The sequence below is a fragment of the Herpailurus yagouaroundi genome, unplaced genomic scaffold, assembly GCF_014898765.1.
Source record: "Herpailurus yagouaroundi ecotype Mexico unplaced genomic scaffold, PumYag 192, whole genome shotgun sequence".
In the NCBI taxonomy this organism is placed as follows: domain Eukaryota; kingdom Metazoa; phylum Chordata; class Mammalia; order Carnivora; family Felidae; genus Herpailurus; species Herpailurus yagouaroundi.
In genome coordinates this window covers 14,713,471-14,733,594 of record NW_024412423.1, presented here as the reverse complement: position 1 = coordinate 14,733,594, position 20,124 = coordinate 14,713,471, and the positions used below count along the sequence as shown (strand labels likewise).

Below are 20,124 nucleotides of genomic sequence, written 5' to 3'. Positions count from 1 at the left end.
AAAAGAATATAGAAAATCAGAGCACAACTAGAAACTGAGAAACCAGGAACCAGCATTAGTAATAATCATCTTGCCTTTGTAATTTATCTTACACCAGACAGAGATAACTAGTGACTTGTAATTACCTCCTTCCACACCTGAGTCATTTCACTGGGTCATGTTAAGGGCCACACAGATAAGTAAAATTCTAAATTAATTTTCATAAAATGCATTCCGAATTCCCAAGCAGAAGAAATTGAGGAAAGTCTTTGCCAGGGAGGTCGGCTTGTCTGTGAACATCTGTTGCATATTTACTGAGAATTTCCTATGTTCCAACAAGGGAGGCCAGGCTTCCAGATCTGCTTCCAGGGAAAATCTGCAAGGGGAATCAGGTTGCTGCGATTCGAGCAAAATTGTTTAAGGATCTGGATTTCTGCATGTCTTGCAATTTTAATATTTTTCGAGTATTTTACTGATAGGACACCTGAGCAAGAGGGGAGCTATGTGAGTCTTCTCCTCAGTTTGACCTCCGAATCCCCTGGAGCGATCCTTTAACCTCACTGAGCCTCCATAAAATTAGGATAATCGTACCTGATTTCCCCTTTCCACCTCACAGCGATCGATATTCCCAGTGTTTAGGCAAGAAAATGTTAATTAATAAGAGCTCTTTGAATTTTTCTGAAGCTGCTGAGATGTGTAAGGTAACATGACAACAGGCAGCAGGGTCAGCATCATTCGCACTTGATCACTTAGGGATTTATGTGAAATTTTTTATAATGCTGTATTTATATTCACAGACAAGTTGCCTCCTCATTACTGAGCTGAGGTTGACTTCTTTCAGCATCTCAGCACAATGGTAAGGTGGGTTGTCCCTGGAAACTGGTATGTTGGGCACTGTGGGTCGTTTAATATTGGCCCCAGGCAAACACTCAAGGAAAGGGTACCTTTCAGAAAAGCTCTTCCTTGCCTTTTACCATCTCTCCCCGCCACCCATCTCCTCTGGTCACTCCCTGAAGCTTTTGCTGGCCCTTCCATTGCTCTGTCCTCACCTTGCTTCCTCTGTCTCTTCCTCCTGCCCTTGACCATGGCCTTCCCTTTACTCTCCACTGTGCACCATCTACTCTCATATCCCCTGTCATGATGCTTTCACTCCCACCAATGTTTCTGTGGGAACTGCAGCCCTGGCCATTTGGAATGTGTGCTCAGCAGCCCACAGTGCTTCCATTTGGGGGCCAGCCCACGGCACAGCTAAGCCCCCGTTCATTTAGGAAACAAGATGGAAAACAGACTCGGCCTGCGTCTCTTGCCACTCCCACCCCTAACTGTGCTCAACCCCCCCTCCTCTGGACCCTTTGGGCACAGCCACTACTACATGGGGTAGTGAGGCAGGGGTATTTGGAGACATGTTTCAATGCCAATCTGAAGAAAAGCCACCTGACCTCATTACTGTCGTGCACCGACACCCATACGTAAGCATGACTTTTCCCAGAATGGATTATGGAGAACATTTCAGCAGGCGTTCAGCAATTCCCCAACTGAGTTCCCCAGCAACTCTGTTCCCCCCCTGTAGGAATTCTCCTCTCTGGTCTTTCAACAACCACAAAGTTTTGCCCACCCTTTTTTGGGGTTGACTCAGTCAAGAGGGCAACCCAATTAAAACGTCAGGGACCACCCTAAGGAGGAGGTCCAGGGTCCTAACAAGGAGGGGCATCACTCAGTTCATGGAGTCACATGAGCCTCACTCTGTGGGGGATCCCCAAAACCACCGTCAGGCTCCATGACTGAGTAGAAGGACTCACAGGAATCAGAAAAGCTCTTTTACTCATGGTTACAATTTATTACAGCAAAAGGACACCAACTAAAATCAGCAGAAGGAAAGGGTGCATGGACGGGGTGAAGTTCAGAAGAAACCAGGTGCGACTTCCCAGGTGTCCCCTCCCAGTAATGTCATACAAAGCAACAATTTGTGACAACACATACCAAGCGTTATCAACCCAAGCCTTGGTGTCCAGGGTGTTTATTGGGGTCGGTCACATAGGCATTCAGCGCCTGCATGACTGACCTCAGCTGCTCATATTCCAGCCCCCACAGCGAACATAGGTGTTCAGCATAAATCACGCTGTTGGCATAAACTATTTCATTATACTCTTACCATATGGCCCAAGGCCTCAGGCAAACAAAGACACTCGTAAAAGGCAAAATATTGTCAGGACTCAGAGCTCATTTCTGAAGAGCCAATCTTGAAAACGGGTCTTTCAGGGGAACATGCACAATTTGAGCCACCCCGGCCTGCTGAGTTAACCCTTTCCTGTAGACATCTCCCAGAGCCAAGATCCTGGAAGGCTTTGGCCACATGACAGCACTTTTTCTACCTCAGCTATTACCTTCCAGAAATAACATCCTCTCTACCTTCCCATGGGGTCGCTATTTAAAATGATAACCATCGTTTCAGAAACAGCAGGCCATCGACAGCAAGGACACTGTTCAAATTATTGTTTTTATCATCATCACTATTGTCACGTTAAATTATCACCATAGTCACTATAATCCGGTGAGGCGGGGCCTGGGAATGAGCCCTTAATGCTGCCTTGTGATCTCAGCATGGGTCAGAAGTGCCCGTTCCCAGTTTCCTGAAGAAGAAGACAGCTTGTGGGTAGTGTATCTCCATGCCATCCTGGCATTTAACCGTGACCTTGCTTTTCTCTTCTCTCTTCTCCCTTTTCCCCGGCAGTGGCTCAGAAACCCAGGCCCCCAGCATGAGAAGCGGACTCTGTTTGGAGACATGGTGTGCTTCTTGTTCATAACTCCACTGGCCACCATCTCGGGCTGGCTCTGCCTGCGGGGCGCTGTGGACCACCTGCACTTTAGCAGTCGGCTGGAGGCCGTCGGACTGATTGCACTCACTGTCGCACTCTTCACTATTTACCTCTTTTGGACACTAGTAAGTATGGCCCACCGTCCGGGGAGGGGGGGGGGGGCGGTCAGAGCAGCTGGAGCTGGCTGCCCCAAGGCTGGCGCAGACTTCCCTCTTGTCCGTCACATGTCCTATCTGCCCCATGGGAGACAGACCTGCAGGTGCTGGTGAGAGAGTCTGATGCGATTTATTACCACGTGTGTGCGTGTGTGTGTGTGTGTGTGTGTGTGTGTGTGTACATGTAGGTGTGCTGCTGGGAAGAGCAGATCAAGTAAAGAAAAAGCCCCAGCTTCTGAGAGCCCATCAGTCAAACACACACACCCCAGACATTTCTCCCCTCCAGCGTTCTAGGACTCCATCCGTTATGAGGCATGGCGTTTCCTTTCTCTGGTTTATGTTCCTCACTTTTGCTGGGATTGTAGTGTATTATGAATGATGCATTCGGCCACCGTTGCTGTCACTGCCTCCGCACATCATGAATCCTCCTGCTGGTTATTTTCTTCTTACTTCCTGACGCAGCCTCAAGTCTTTGTTGGACGTGGGGCTGCACTTTGCCTGATGATTATTCTCTGTGTCGGGATATTGACTCTGCTGCCCATAAAAACACTCATTTATCTAGCTGAGAAGCCGCCACCAAAGAAAACCAGTTCCCAATAAGTGTACCTGCTGTACATGAGGAAGAATTCTTAAACATCTCTGTTCTTTCCGTTCACTGAACTCATGAAGTGAGTTGATGGCTTGGGCACCAGTTGGCACGGCATTGATCTCACACTTTATGTTTCCCTCTGGGACCCGCAGCGAAGAGCGTCACTAGCCTCTACAACAGTTTCAGAAACCAGGCCCCCTGCTTCCTGGCATTACTCTCCTGTGCCTGCTCATTTCTAATCTGAACACGTTCCATTGTTATTTAATATGTATTTCCTGTCCAGAGTGTACCACTCTTATATCCCGTAGCACAGTGTGTCAGCATGTGGAAGCTTCTAGCGTTTGCTCACACTTGCTCCTTTGCTCTGCCTTCCAAACCCGGCCCCACCAGCTCCCACTCCCACTACGAAAGAGGAAAAGAAGGGTGGAGGAGGAAGAAAGGAAAGGAAAGGAAAGGAAAAGTTATCCTAGGGGAATGTGGATGCGACCCATCTTAGATGAAAGAGGGGATTGGGTGGGAAAGGTACCTAGCAAGGGCTCTTTCAGGAGAATGAGAACATATTCTATTTCAGAAATGTTTCCAAGAGGCAGTGCTGCATGGTAAGAGCACATATGCATTTAGAATCCAAAGGCCCGTTGGTTGGACCCAAGATTTACATCCTAATAGCTGTGTAACTCTGAACAGAGTACTTAACCTCTCTGACCAGCCTTACGCAAAAAGTTGGAGGAGCAGGCGACAGCCCCTGGGTCCTGCTGCTGTGACGATTAGGCGCGGTAACTTCGGGAACATTTATCAGAGCACCCAGAACAAGCACAGGGCTTTCTTCCTCTGCATGCCCAGCCGTCTACAAGATGCAAAGCGTTTGGAGGGAAAGAAAGGCTTTCTCCCCTTTGACTGTTGCGGAAACCGCGACGCCCCGCGACAGTAGTTACTGAATCTAGACTAACTCCCTCCCTGATAAATGCTGCACCCAGCAGCCCTGGCAGGAGCCGTAAGTCAGGAGCTGACAGCACGTGGAAAGTGCCCTCCGGCAGAAACCCATTGTAAACAAGCTGTCAGGCTTTGGGAGAATATGCTGTGAAAATGTCTTAGGTAAACAAACACGGTGTCAGTCCCAGCCCGGCTACTCAGAGGAGCCTTCCTGAAAGGGCCTCACGGGCGCAGCGAAGGGGGACACACAGCCTCCCCACCATCTCAGACTCAGCTGGCCTGCCTCTGCAGTCTGTGCGCAGATCTGGCGCAACTCAGGGGAGCTGGGCCTTCTGGAACCTGCAGTGTGGAAACCCGTACCAGGGACCCCGGAGTCCAGGGCGCGAGCCATCTCCGCCGAGATCCCGGGGAGAGGTGCCCCAGAAACGTCACTGCCCACATCACAAACCACTTGAGCTCCATGCATAGTCAAAAGCCGGATGAGAGCTGAGTCCACGCTCAGCGTTAGGAAGACATCCAGGGTGGCACTTATAATTAGCTCCCATTGAGAGGTGGGGAGCAGGGGGGCGGGAGGGGTGGTGCTGTGACCTGGGGGAAGCCCCTCAGCTCACTGCGTCCCTGATGGAACCAGCACTCAGCACAGAAACCGGTTAAGGCACAGAATGGAATGAATGAGTGATCTGTCTCCTCTGGCTTGCTCCCAGCCCGATGGGGTAGTCATTTGAATTCTCCTTATAACACGGGGAAACCTTCCGTAGGACATTGTCCAACAAGGGTCACTGCCGGCTGGCTGAGCCGCAGCCCAAATAGCCCACGGTAGCCTGAGGGGGTTGAATGTGACCCCGTGCCCAGTCCTGCTCCGCGTCCCATTTGCTCACACAGCCCACCTCCGCGGTACAGCCAGCGTTCAGGGAGCAGCAGTCCGTTTCTGGGAAGGTGACTTACAAGGCCCTGGCCCCATCAGCAAGCCTCAATCATGCCAAAACCTCTGGAGAGAAAGGGCAGAATAAAAAATCCGTAACGAGATTTCCCAAACCCTGCCGTGATGTTACAGTAGACCTTAGGTAACAGCCTGTCCCCTCCCTGACAGGGAGAGGTGGGTGCTGATGTATTCTAGCCCTCCTTGCCCAGTCTGTGACCACAGCTCTTCGCAGGATCTGGTCCACAACAGGTTAATAAATACCCTTTGGACAAAGAAATGAATACACCTTAAGAAACCCACCCCAAAAGGAACAGTATTTTTAGAATAGTGGCCCTGTGCTCTTGCTTCCTCCTTTCTTCTTAAAACCTCAGACATTTGGGCCGCCTGGGTGGCTCAGTTGGTTAAGCATCTGACTTACGATGTAGGCTCAGGTTATGATCTCGCAGTTCCTGGGATGGAGCCCCCAGTCAGGCTCCATGCTGACCGGGCAGAGCCTGCTTGGGATTTTCTCTCTCTCAAAATAAAAAATTAAAAACTCACACATTTAAGAAATATCTAAATGAAGTTCCTAATGTTACAGTTGCCACAGCTTCTTTTTGGTTTGTGTTGTTTATTTTTCTGTCACTGCCTGTTTTTTTTTTTTCTCTAAATCAAACCTCCCTTCTTCCTATTCTGCCCCACTGCAGGGAGGGGGCGTCTTGGAGCTCCTGGTCCAGACTCAGCATGAACCCAGGGCAAGCGCAAACCCAAGGCCCCGTCTGCATCATGCCCCAATCTATTTTACTGTCCCCCGATAAGAAGTCATCTTTATATGATGCTTTCTTCTTATTGATTGAATTTGCCTGCAGACTGTGATGGTTAACGGCAATGAAGATAGATTAATGCATAATAAGATCTCATTTGTTTGTCTCAACAAGTGGGCTGATTTTTCTACCTCCTGGCCAAGGCACCAGGAGAACTGCTAAGTTGTTGACTCCTGGGTCGCCTGAAGCAGTGCTTCTCAGGCTGGAATGTATCTGTGAATCACCTAGGGATCTTGTTAAAATGCACGCTCTGATTCCTTAGGTCTGGGTGGAACCCAAAATTCTGATGTTCTAACAAGCTCCCAGGTGATGCAACCTGCTGCTGACCCCCCGCCACGCTGAGAGCAAGGGAAACAGCCCTGTTTTTCTCTTTTTCCCCCAGTTCCCCTGTGTCTAAGAAGGAGCGTCACAAAACTGTCTTCCTTTCCATATTTAACACATCAAAAATAACAGGCCGAGAACACTCGCGCACGTGAGGCACTGTGCTAAGTGCTTTCTGTGCACTCTGAGATACCACCATTCACATTTTGCAGCTGAGGAAACTCAAGCTTGGGGATGGTAAGCAACACTCCCAAATGTGGAGCCGCTAGGCAGAGGATGGGATCCAAGCCTGGGGTGCCTGGCCCGAGAGCCCAGGGTCTGCTTCCAGCATCAGAAAAGGAGCTATCGGCAGACGCCCACAGCTATTTCTCTGCTCACTGAGGTCCAGCATGCACAGCTCTTTAACGTACAGAAGGGTCTCTTTTGTTTTTTAAGTTTGTTTATTTTTGAGAGAGACAGGGACAGCATAAGCAGGGGGGGAACAGAGAAACAGAGAGAGAAAGAGAGAGAGAGAGAGAGAGAGAGAGAGAGAATCCCAAGCAGGCTCCCTGCCATCAGCACAGAGCCCGACATGGGGCTTGAACTCACGAACCCATGGGTCGAAACCAAGACTCGGATGTTTAACCGACTGAGCCACCCAGGCACCTCAGGTCTCTTTTTTGTTTATTTATTTTGAGAGAGAGAGAGAGAGAGAGTGCGAGGGCGAGTGTGCATGCGAGAATGAGCGAGGGAGGGGCAGAGAGGGAGAGAGATCCCACTGCCCCCCTAACTGCTCCCACCCCGACGTCAGACTCACAAACCGTGAGATCATGACCCGAGCCAAAATCACTAGTAGGACACACAGCAGACTGAGCCACCCAGGCACCCCCAGAAGAAGGGTCTCTTGACTGGAAACCCAGCTTTACTATAGTATTTCCAGATTCCCGACTTCCAGGACTGCCAAAGCTCTTTGTTAAGTACTTGTCTGCATTCTCCTCTTTCCCTGCTCTTAGCCCCCAGCAGCGGGCTTTCCAGCCTACCTGTTTCACATTCATGAGTAGCACCAAGCAGTAGCAGGACAGAATAGATGCATGAGAATCAAGCTTAAGGAAAAAAAAAAAAAACCTGATCCACTTTGGCATGTTCAGGGCCTTTTGGAGAAAAGCACATCTGTGTGAGTTGAGAAGCTTATATTTTCATATCCAAATCTCACTGGCACTCAGCCTGTGGCATCTGGTTTCTAGCCTCAGAAATTTGAGCTAGCGGCCGTGTATTTCATGACCCTGCCAGACGACTGGTAAGCCCTTTCTGATCAAGGGCCTGTGCTCTCCTCTGCTTGAGAAACACTGAGGTCCAACCATAGGTCAGCCCTCTGATTACCATGGATCCTGTGCCGGGATCATCCCAAACCGCCCACCCCAGATTATTAAACAGCCCATACCGGGTAATTTGTCAGCCTAAGCTCACGGGCATCTTCCTTCCCAGCACCTACCTCGTCATCTGGATGCTCCCAAACTGGAACCTACCCCCAGTGTTAAAGACAGTTTATGCATCTTCAAAAGTACAGACTCTGAACTGCCTGGGCAGTCCATCAATGCTGTAAGCTAGCCTTCTCCAAAACAAACCACAGATGTGTCTCATTCCAGTGTATTTACATGGGAAGCAAGTACTTTTCGGCGGAGTTATGCCACAATTGGCCATCAGTTGACTGCTTATAATGTTGTGTATTCTATAAGAGAGGCTTGAATCTGAAGCAGTGTTGCAATCAGAAAGCATAGGATATTTATTCACTCAGCAAGCTCTACTGAGCAACTTCCTAAGTGCCAGGCACGTGCTAGGTGCTAGGCTTACACAGGCAAATACAACTCAAACCATGCTCTCAAGATGCTTCTGGAGCAGGGAGACAGAGAAACAAATACACTAAGGTACAGAGCACTCGATGCAATGTTGAGGTAGGCACAAGGCATTGCAGATGCCCACGGAAGTTGAACCTACCCCAGGCTCTGGCTCAAGAAGAATTTATCAAGGGACCTGGTGCCCATGCCAGAGCATCCCCACTGGAAGCCATAGAACACCGTAGCTACAGGCAGTTGGAGTTCACCGATCAGGGCCAGCTAGTACAGTTGTACAGGTTGTGCATGGCACAATTCAAAGGGTACATTTGCTAGTCTGAATACTGAACTGTGCAGAGTCCAACCTGCAGGAGGATACATGAGCATCCCTCTCATTTAACCTGAAGACCAGAAAGACACATTGCCATATCCCACACCTCGGGGAGGGCTAGCACTATACCCACTCTGCCCAACTGCTTGTGGCTAACTTGCTTCACAACTGACGCTTTGGGGCCCAAACACTACTACCCCAAAACTAAATCCAGACTCCAAAGGAACCTCATTTCCTCTTCATATCCTAATTTTATCCAGTATTATGGGGAATGGAGGATGCCACCCTGGGAGCCCTGCGTGTGCCCACACATGGGTTTTCTCTGGTTGGTCCCAACCTCCCAACCCTCAGCCGCTTGCAAGAGCCGTTTTGCCCATGCGGCCCGCCCCGCTGTACCACCGCCAGCTGTTCAGAGCTGTTGTAAACGACGTTCTCTGTTCCTTGGTTTGATTCTCGGCTTCTGCTTACCTGAAACCTTCCCTTATTTTTTCCTCTCCTGACCCCAGGTGTCATTTCGATACCACTGTCGATTGTACAACGAATGGCGTCGGACCAATCAGAGAGTGATTCTCCTCATTCCAAAGTCTGTCAGCGTACCTTCTAATCAGCAGTCCTTGCTGGGCCCCCATTCTGTCAAGAGGAACTCAAAGGAGACCATTGTTTGAGGCTTGTGTGGTTGGTCGGTTGGCTCGTTGTTTGGGGTTTTGGAAGTCTCCGCACGGGGGCCATGCACTGAGCCACTCCCGAACCCCTCCTTAAGCTGTGGGTCTCAGAACACCCTGAGCCTTGTGAGCACATCGCCCCAGCAACGGACTCGGCCGGAAGAGAGCAGATGCTGTTTGACTTCAAATCATGGATGCTGCAATCACGTGATACCTGCTCAGCTGCCAAACATGCTTATTTAGCAGATACTATGTGGGATTTTCTGAACACCTCTTTAACATATGAGGAAGGTTGTCCTGCTAAAGATGCAATTCAATGCTTCCTTTTTTATTACTATTTCAAATATATATATATATATAAGTATATATATTAAAGTCAGATGATAATTACAGTCGAAAAAGCCAACGTTACAACTGGTTTCTTGGTTTGGATGAGTTTGGTTTGGGTTAGTTTATGCGTTTCCCAGTTTCTACTGTAGATTCTTTGGGGGTAATTTGATAACTTGAGTGGTCTTTTTCATTGCCTTCTTCTCTCTCACTCAAGGGGACAGCGTAATGGCTACAGAACAAGGCCTATTTGGAGGATGTTTTGTACTAAACTTCATTTATTCCGTTTTTAAAGGGGAAAAAAGGTGTGGCAACTCTCCCTACAGTGAACTGTTTATTTAAATTTCATTAAGGAGGGAAAGAAAATTACGGCGAGAAGCAGGCTCCTTTTGAATTGTTTGATACTGCCAGCTGATAAAAGCTATTTTCTAATAATAAATATCCAGTGTGTGAAAGACAAACCCCGCTGATTGCAGCATTCTTTTTTTTTAATTATAAAACCTGTGAAGTTTCCCCAAAGTAGGTTTTAAAAAGAAAAGAAAAAAAAAAAAAAAGACAAGCAAAAAGGTTGGTGTTCTTACTCCCATCTCGTTTAGTGCATGTCTTAATTCTGCCTTCACAAGGAACTGGTGGATCATTAGACATTTCTAGGAACCCTGGACCTGTTTTGCATATCAATTAGCATTCCCATTGCTCTATTGAATTTCTAGCTTGACAGGTAGATGTGGCAAAAAACCTGTCCTAGCAGCTTATGGCCCCTTTGTCTGATTTTTTTAAAAAACGCATCCCACACAGTGCCTTCCCCCAACCATGAGCCAATTCAGTCACAGGCTGAAACAGACCTTTGCTAAGGACTTCCTGTCCCTGTTTTATCCACCACTGTGTAAAGGCTCTAAACTGCACCCTGCATTTGTAGCCACTGAAACCACGGGGCACATGTGTCGTCTGAGGAAAGCCCTTGCTGGCGCTGGCTCCCCCATCCGCCTGCCTGCCGCCTACCCACACGCCCAGGAGGAGAAGGCGGAGCCCAGCGTTGGGGAATGCTTAAAATATGGATTTCTAGAACATGACCCACATTCTGAATATCGCTCCAGCTTCTGCCTTATGCTCCCCAAGTGGGAGAGCGGAAAAGTGCAAAGGAACAGGCGGCCAGGAGGGGAACGATTTTTGTGTGCAGATCGATCAAGCGGATGCAGGTGTCACCTTTGTCTGCCGAGCCCCCCAACCTCCCGTTCACAGACTGCTCCCCGAGCTGCCTGGGGAGGGAAACAGCTGTACCGCTCTCCGCTGCAAAACTCAGATGTGCTTTATGGCTGATGACAATAGATTTCCTCCCCACCACGCTCCCCTTCGACACTCCGTTCCAGTAATCTACGCCTCAGCCCTTCTGTTTGTTCGGCCCTGCTCACCCCTCCAGGCTGTCATTAGCTGCACCGCCATCAACCGTTTCTTAATTGACCTTTTTAAAATGCTGGACACCACTGGCTGCATGCAGCTGTCACACATTAAATTTCCAGAGCCAAGAGTCCAACTTGGTAGCTTGTGAACTACAGCCCTGTAATAGATTGGATAAATAACATCCACCCAGCCCTGGTCCCTGAGCTGTCAGGTTAACCAGCGACACCTCTCAGTTGAATGGCACAAGCAGTCATGAGAGGACCAGCCCCTTTCTCCTCCCAGCTCCTTCTGTGAATTAAGGAAGTGAGAGACTCCTGGGATCATTTCCTGTTGAGGTTGGCTGCAGGGAGTCCCTGCCATCTTGGTTCATGAGATGAGATACATTGACTCAAAATATCAAAGGCAGACAGGTGCCCAGCAGTTCGCTGAGGCCCCTGCACTGGGAAGGTTGGCACGTTGGTACTGGGTCTGTGCTACACATCTTTCCCCCATACTTGCATCCCCACCCGGGTACATAAAGCCGAGTCCAAACGCAAGGAGTAGATTGCTTGCAGGGTGGTGGGCAGGACACTCTGGGAGCCCAGAGTAGCATCAGTGCCTTGCTTCCTGGGCCAGCAGCTTGGGTCCTCCTCAGGAGAGAGACCCTGAGCTCTAGCAGCCCAGCACCCATCTGAGATCCTCAAAGTTCTTGATCCACTCTTGGCCCTTTATGACATCATTCAAGGTTAGAGAGCATAAGGAACTGCAGCACGTGCACAAGGCACCAGCCAAGAGGCCAGGGACAGGTGGGGACTGCCGTCCAGGCTCTGTGTCTGTCACCAAGCCAAGTTGCACCTGCCTGGAAGAAGGGGCGCAGAGGTGCTGCACTGGTCACTGCCAGCCTTGACCTCTTGCTTTGATTCTTTCTTTTTGAAAAGTCAAGAATGAAGCAGGGGGAAGAATGAGGAGGGGCAAGTAAAGGATCCTGGGGATTCACAGCTTCCCTTCCTTCAACTTCTTCAACAGCCCTCTCTTCTCCCTCTTTGCTGTACCCTGTCCTAACCATATGCCTTAAGGATATAGGGTAGAGACAAATGTGTGTCACAGTGAAGCCAGAGGGGAGAGGGACAGCTGAGACAAATCCAGTGCATTCTTGCCTGCCCCAGGTGTGTGTGTGTGTGTGTGTGTGTGTGTGTGTACATGCTTCTGCATGTTCACATCTGGGGAATACAGAGCACACGGAATGTTCACACAAATTCTACAGCTCAGACTACTGAGCAGAAGCTCAGACGAGCTAGAAAATCCAATGGAGGGAAAAAATAAATGACATGACTTAGAAGTTACTTGTATTTGTCTTCCGTGGCCTGGTCTCCCTTTCCTGTGCCACAGTGCCATGGACTATCACTTACAGCTGGACTGAAGCCACAGTTACTTCATCTTTAGTGAAAGTGACTCATCTGAGGGCGTAGAGGAGCCACGGAGAAAAGGAAAGAGAAAAAGCAGCCTGCTGACCTGCACTTGGGCCACTGGCCAGCTGGAGGCTCCACTTTCTCCCCAGGCAAACACTTCGTCCTCAGTCTCTCTCACCAGGGAGAATCCCAAAGCAGAAAGAATCTGAGGACAAAAGATACCTGGGAAAGGAAATTGGCACATTCTTCCTTTCCTCCTTGATTTATAATGCTCCCAGAAGCTACCCGAAGTCAGCCACACAGCTCTAAGACCTAAAGCTGGATGAGAGATGCAGGTGGTGATTCCAAAGCCATGAATGGGACAGGAGGTGGGCTTGTGGGTAAGTACAGAGCTCAGAATTATTTCTGGACCAGATGTCGGGACATGGATGCACCTGGCTGGACGCCAACCCTCCTGGCCAAGCACGTGGAGGGTCTATGGTCTGGCAGGCTGCCGCGAGAGACCTGGGACTGTGGAGGCTGGAGTCACAAGAAATGTGTACCCCAAGGCCATGCTTGGGCAAATGCATGCTCTCTGCAAAATGGGTCAGTTCTGCAAAAATGCACGGGCCGGTATATTCTACCGGCATCTAGTGCCTGGGATTTGGAGCTCTCAGTGTCCAGGGATTGGCTCTTTTCCCTTGTTGTTTAGTTGTTGTGGGGTGATTCCAACTCTCTGCTTCCCAGGTCGATAGAGTGGGAGAGAACCAGCCATGAGTCAGGCAACCTAGCATTGAGCCTGGCTCTATTGTGTCCCTGCTGCTGACTGAACAAGTGACCCCACCTACCTGCGCCTCAGTTTTTTGCCTCTGTAAAATGGGGGCAATACCTACCTCAGACAATCCTTGTGAGATTGGTAGGGCTTAGCTCCCAATAGTTGATGAATGAATGGCAATACCCCTTCTGCCCCCTTCAGTCCACTCACTGTGGCTGATGTGTGGGTTATTCTGCCCTAGCTTGGGTTTTGCCAAACGACTTTAATAAATGATTTGAAGGACCATAAACAAATAGTTTAAAAATCCCTTTCAAAAAGAAGAGGGATTGCTTTTAAATGATCAAGAGATATTTACTGAGCACACTGTGCCTGGAATAAAAACTAAGAGACCCTTCTGGAGGCTGAAATTACTGACTTGATTGAGATCTTTGAATCATGTGTAGATTTCAGTTACCCTTGCATTTCCTGACACTGGAGACTATGGCTAATTGAGAATTCATCACAGATGAAAAAAAAATTTTTTTTTTTGCTAGTTCTGGATCTAGTGCTACAGAGGAAAACAAATATAGTCTATCAGTTGTCTGTGTTCCCAGAAATGAGGAACTCATGAGTCACTGAGCTCATACATCTAGTGCCTTCGCAGAGACTCTGAATTCTGTGCACAAAGACAACACCAGATCAGCTTCGGAGCCCTGTTTCTTTTGAGAAACTCCTTTTCAGACACACTTTTCACCTACACCATCCACAGTTACCATATTAAGGAAATGAATACATGAACCCTATCAAACGTTTTATTTTATCGTATTTGTGAAGGCCAGATGCAAAGACCTGAGTTAATCATACATTTAGTCCCTGACAACTTCTGTCACCATCAGCCTACACGGGTCCTTCTGTTTTATTCTACAAGTATGTACCTAGAGCCAAACTCTTTGTGCCTAACAAACCACACCAAAATTCAGCGCTCTAAGACCACTATTTCATTGCATTTCACCATTCCATGGGTTGGCTAGGGCTCAGCCAGGCAGTCTGTGGGCGGCGCCCCTTCTGGTTGCACTTGGATGTCTCAGTCAGATGGTCCAGGTGCTCCTTCCATGTGTGGCCTTGCCTCTTCACCTGGCATCTCAACTTCAAAGGCCCCTCTCTTTCCATGGCTGCTCAGGGCTCTAAGAGGGAAGAAGCTTCTGTCCTGCATAAGGGCTGGGCTTGGAAGTCCTGGAGCTGTCCCCTCCCTTGAATTCTACTGGTCAAAGCAGTGACAAGCCCTGCCTGCTGACAGGAGGGGTAGAATCATTTGGGGCTGTCTTTGCATCTTTGCAGATCTGCTACCAGACCCTTAGAAGAGATGCAGAAGCTTAACCTGGGAATTTAGTTACTTGCTCAAGGTAACAGAGCTAGTAAGAGGCAGATCTGGGATTCAGACCCAGACTCTGGAGTCCATGCTGCCAACCACTATGCCTTGATGCCTCTCAGCTTCTATTTTATGGTGGTTTCCCTTTCATTCCTGGTCTCCACTCTCATCTCTTCCCTTCCTTAGGCATCCGGTCAACAGAATATGCATAGAACTTTGTAAAACATACTGTTTTTTACTAGATGTCTTAATTTACAAAAAAGGTGATTATGCTATAAATCTCATTCTTTACCCACCCCACTCCCCACTTAATACTATGTTCTTAAGATGTGTGTTGCTTCATGTGTGCCTAGGTCACTGTTTCTAATGGTGGCTTGGGATTCCATTTCATGTTTCTATTCCCTTCGTGCTACCACCAACTCCCTGACCCAGCCAACAGGGCCCTGAAACAGACACCCGGGTAGTCATCTCTTTCCAGTCCTGTTGGAAGATTCCTCTGGACTGGTATGCATGCGTGGGAATGCCAGGTTCTAGGACACTGACATGGCTAATTTCACTATGTTTGAATTGTTCTCCACAAGGAATACACCACTTAAGACACTACCCTGTAGCAGCTGAGTTTTGCAATTTCTCCACTAGCTAGTCTTTACTTCGGGGCCAATCTGACCATACAAACCTGTGTCTCATTGCTTGTATATGTGCAAATGCACACTTTTAATTTTTCCTACCGGGTTGGTGATCTTCCCCTTTATATTTTCCCTAGTCAGTTCAATGTGCTTCCATTTGTCATTTGTTCAACTCTCTCTTAACTTTGCCTGTGCTGTATATACTTTGTTAAACAGAAATCCTTAACTTGGACATAGCCAGATCTGGTTGTCATCAGGCACTCTGTACTATGAGTGGTCTTACTGAAATTTAAATGTCTTTTTTTTTTTTTTTTAATTTTATATAGAGAGAGGTCATGAGTTGGGGACAGGGGCAGAGGAAGAGAGAGAGAATCTCAAGCAGGCTCCACACTCAGCACAGAGCCTGATGCAGGGCTCAATTCCATGACCCTGGGATCATGACCTGAGCCTAAATCAAGAGTCAGAAGCTCAACCGACTGAGTCACCCAGGTGCCTCAACAAGTCCTTTTTCGTTATAAAATCACAAAGACAGTTTCCCAGATTTTCTGCCTTTATGGTTTCATGTATTACCCTTAGGCTTCTGAACTATCTGGAGTTTACCTCTGTGCAGGATATGAGACAGGGATCCAGCTTTATCTCCCTAAGTTCCCCTCGCCTTCCACAAAACAATCTCCCCTTTTGTCATTCACTTGTGGTGTCACCTGTGTCATATACCCAGTTCCATGTAGACATGGGTCTGTTTCTGCAGTCTCAATCTGTGTCTTTAGTCTACTGCTGTGGCCCTGCATTACCTCCTGTATTTCTCCCTATGGCTTCATCCTGAGCCTCGGCATCTAGTGGAATGAGCAACCCTATCCCCTGCCAATTTCGCTCTACTTTTTTTTTTTTTTCAAAACTGACTCAGTTATTTATAGACAAGCTTTTAATTCTTGTGCATAAATTTTAGAACAGTTTTGTTAACTCGTTTAAAAGGTCCTGATGGAATTTTGATTGGAATTGTAGTGAACTTATACATTAATTTCATGAAAATTGCCCTCTTTGCAATTTTTAGCAATCCCATATGATGAAAATAGCATAACACCACTTATTTAAGTGTTCTCGGTGTCCTGAAACAGAGTTGTAATCATTGTCAGTAAAATTCTTGTGTCCTTTGCTAGTTTCATTCTTAAACACCTTTAGTCGTATTGCTACTGTAAATGGTACCTTTTCTTTTTTTTTAATTTTGTAATGTTTTTATTCATTTTTGAGAGAGACAGACAGAGTGCGAGCAGCAGAGGGGCAGATAGAGAGGGAGACACAGCATCTGAAGCAGGTTCCAGGCTCTGAGCTGTCAGCACAGAGCCCGACGCAGGGCTTGAACTCACGAACCATGAGACCATGACCTGAGCCAAAGTTGGACACTTAACTGACGGAGCCACCCAGGCACAGTATCTTATTTCTATTTTGTATCTTATTTTCCTATTTTCTATTCTCTTTTCTTGTTGGCTAGTATTATCCTGTACTAGCATCTTGGGTGAACCTGCTGTTAGTTCTTGAAGGTTGCTGATTCCCTTCTAAGCCTGCTCTTTCCTGGCCGGGTGCAGTGGCCAGGTCCTCTCGGACCCTTCCATGGCAGTCTATGCATAGCAGGCACACTGGCTGGATTCCAAGTCTTAATGAGGGGTCAGAGTTTCTCCACCAAAGACACTTGCTATACGTTTTTCTTCTATCATTTTGTTGAGTTTCTGTTTCCTTTCTATTTCTAGTATTTTGTGAATTTTTACATCATTATTTTAAATACCACACTGAACTAGTAATAATAACTACGCCTGACTTTCTACTACCTTAATCCAAGTAGTAAGACTTGCTACTGTTAAGCCACCTTTTGATCTTGGATCAATCTTACTTAAGATTTTGTACATCCCTGGGGCACCTGGGTGGCTCCGTCCATTAAGCATCTGACTCTTGGTTTTGGCTCAGGTCATGATATCATGGTTCATGAGTTCAAGGCCGGCATTGGGTTCTGTACTGGCAGTGTGGAGTCTGCTTGAGATTCTCTCTCCCCTCTCTCTCTGTCCCTTCCCCTCTCTCTCTCTTTCTCTCTCTCAAAAATAAATAAATGAACACTAAAAAAAGATTTTGTGTATCCCTCTCTCTATATATTGAAAATCAAGAGTTCACACCAATAGCACCAATTCAAATCCAGTGCCATAAAGTTCAATCATGTTTATATTTGCCATATTTATAGCTTCTTCAGCTACCAGGAGAAAGCTGGCTTTCATTGCCCTTAAGTTATTTACCTATATAACTACTGTCTCTGTAGGTAACCACTTTCTCACCTCCACAGACATCCCCTCCCCTGTGGAGACACCCCCTTCACCTTTCTCTAGCTTTGACATCCCATACCAGGTTACCCCTCTCGGGGGCACTCACTTCATCCCAGTCAGATTCTGGTGCAGCCAGTGGCTGGTCCTCACTTTCACTCATTTGCTTCCAATTTCCTTCTTCATTCAGTGTTTTATTTCCATCTTCTTTTTTATTCTTTTGTCTAGCCAATCTGAATTAGTGGTGCATTTCATTCATCTTGAAAAAAATAAGCTTAGAATTTTCTTGCTATTCTCTTTCTCTCATCCTCTTTGCCTTCTGCTTTATTGATTTTAGCCTTACCTTTATTATGGCCTTCCTTTTTGTTTTGTGTGTGTGTGTGTGTGTGTGTGTGTGTGTGTGTGTGTGTGTAATTCCCTCTCGTTTCCATCTTTTTGTTGTCTTTGTTCTTAGATAGATTATTTAAAGTTATAAATTTTCCTCTAGGTACTACTTTATCTCCTACAATTTTTGGAAATTTTCAATGTTTAAATTTTAGTTCTAGGTATTTTTTTTATTTCTCTTATGTTCCTTGTCTTTATCCCCAGAGTCATTTAGTGGGGAGATTTTTCTCTTTCAGCAAATAAGCATGGGGTGGGTAGTGTTCTTTTGTTTTGTATTTCAGTTATTTTTACACTATGGTCTAAGAACGATGATTTCAGTAATGTTGATTCTTGGTAATTGTGGCATTTATTTGTGGCTTGATACATGGTTGATTTTTTGCAAATGTATATACATATATGTACATATAAATAAACAAGCTACAGTGTATTAATTATTTACATCTTCCAACTTTGCTTTTTTTCATGCTTGATCTGTCAGTTTCTGAGGGGGACATATAAAATTTCATTACAACTGTTGATTTATTTACTTCTTTTAACCCTGTTGGTAGCTGCTTTATGTATTTGTGGCAATATTTACAGGTTTATCTTTGCCATTACATCTTTTTAATGGATTTTTCCTTACCAAATTATAATATTCCTATATTGTGTTTGTCCATCTTGATGTTTTAAAATTCTCTTTTGTCTGAATTTGTATGAAACATTTCTTCGTTCTTTTATGCCTCCTGTAGATAGCATGCTGCTAATTTTTTTTTATCTGAAAATCTCTTACCTTTGAATTGGTGAGTTTATCTATTTAAATTTACATTAAACAGATATATTGGGTCAGAATTCTACCATCTTATTTCATCTCTCATTATTTTTTCCTGTGTTCCCATACTTTCCTGAGCATCAACAACCTTGGCTACTGACATGTGCCCACAACGAGGGCAGCTAAATCCCGGTGGGCCAGCGGAAGAGGAGGGAGATGCTCCGTGCTGGCATTTGGACTCAATGACTGTCCACATGCCACACCTCAGCAAGTGACTGCATCCCTCAGGGAACATCCCCATACCTCTTTCCTGATCACCATTTCCTGATGCCTGGATTTTCACCATTTTTCCCTGCCCTGGATTGCAACCAACTTGCATTTCGAGAACAGAAGTGGGAAACTCCATTCAGCTGGCAAAACAGCCTATACAGAAGTTATCCACACCTACCCCAGCATGGATGCAATACAGCCCTAATGTCACCCCAATGACCCGGTGGCACCACACTGGCACTGCTCTTTTCTTTCTGGGATGTGATAAGGCAGGCCTTGATCCATCCAAAAATGCTATACAGGACAGAGAAAGGGACACAGCATCCCCCCCATAGTTGTCTCCCAGCTATGTCAATGAGCCCTTCCACATCCACACCTGTTGTAGCCCAAGTGTTTCTAGGTTTTTATATCCTTTTCTCAGATTCACCACCCATCCTCTTACTTCTTCAGCACTTCCAGGGTGGAGTGGGGGGAGGAGGGGAAAGAAGCCAACGGTCAGGGTAAGACTGCCCTACTTTCTACCATCAGCACTTCTGGAGGTGCTGTGGAGACAGGGCCTGGAAGGAGCCCCCCAGCCTTGGCTCTGGTGCCTCAACTCCAGTCAACTACTTGATGTCTGCTCTGTATAGTGGGGATCTGGGCTAGATTTCACTGGAAAGAAGAACAACAGTGTTGAAATTAGGTCCTTTCTTGTTCTAAAACTCTGGGCAACCTCATCTGGCTCCCTGGCTCCTAGGGACCCTGAGTTTGCAAAGGGCAGGAAAGGATGGGGCCACGTGGGCCTGTCCTGTATGAAGATGACTAACCATGCGCTACCCACTCCTCCTCCCTGTTCACAAGAGGAGGCAGCTGTGACTTTCAACCCAGCTGCAAATAAGAAACACTTAGCAGACATAAGAAGTGTGTTTTATTCTCAGACAAGGCTTAAAGGCTGCTGACGTTAGGATTTTTTTTTTAAGTCAATCTTGAGATTTGTGGGAGAAAATGTCTGGGAGATGCTGTGAGGGCACCTCTGCAGGGCACCCCTCACAGCCCAGGTGGTGCCATGGAGGCATGAGGATGCCCCGGTGATGGGCAAGGGGCACTACTTTTACAGTGTAACAACTAGAACTATGTTTTCTTGCCCTTTAAACAGAATGGAACAGTCTAGAAGTTCAGACTGGCTTTTGGGAAATTTGCAATTAACTTTGCTATCATTTAAAATCCATTTGGAGTTCAAAAATGTCACTGGGTTTTCTCCATCACTTACCTTCCTTTCA

General features: G+C 47.0%; 1 protein-coding gene across 2 annotated transcripts in view; it reads left to right on the top strand.

Annotated features, from left to right (window-relative positions):
- The window catches only part of MARCHF3 (membrane associated ring-CH-type finger 3), a 148,997-nt gene extending 138,890 nt beyond the window's left edge, over nucleotides 1–10,107 (top strand). For both annotated transcript variants that reach the window (XM_040444360.1, XM_040444361.1), the window contains exons 4-5: nucleotides 2,711–2,920; nucleotides 9,164–10,107. In XM_040444360.1, coding sequence (XP_040300294.1) covers nucleotides 2,711–2,920; nucleotides 9,164–9,322 — 369 coding nt within the window. In that variant the 3' untranslated portion in view covers nucleotides 9,323–10,107. The remainder of the gene's footprint in view (nucleotides 1–2,710; nucleotides 2,921–9,163) is intronic.
- Nucleotides 10,108–20,124: the final 10,017 nt, after the last annotated feature.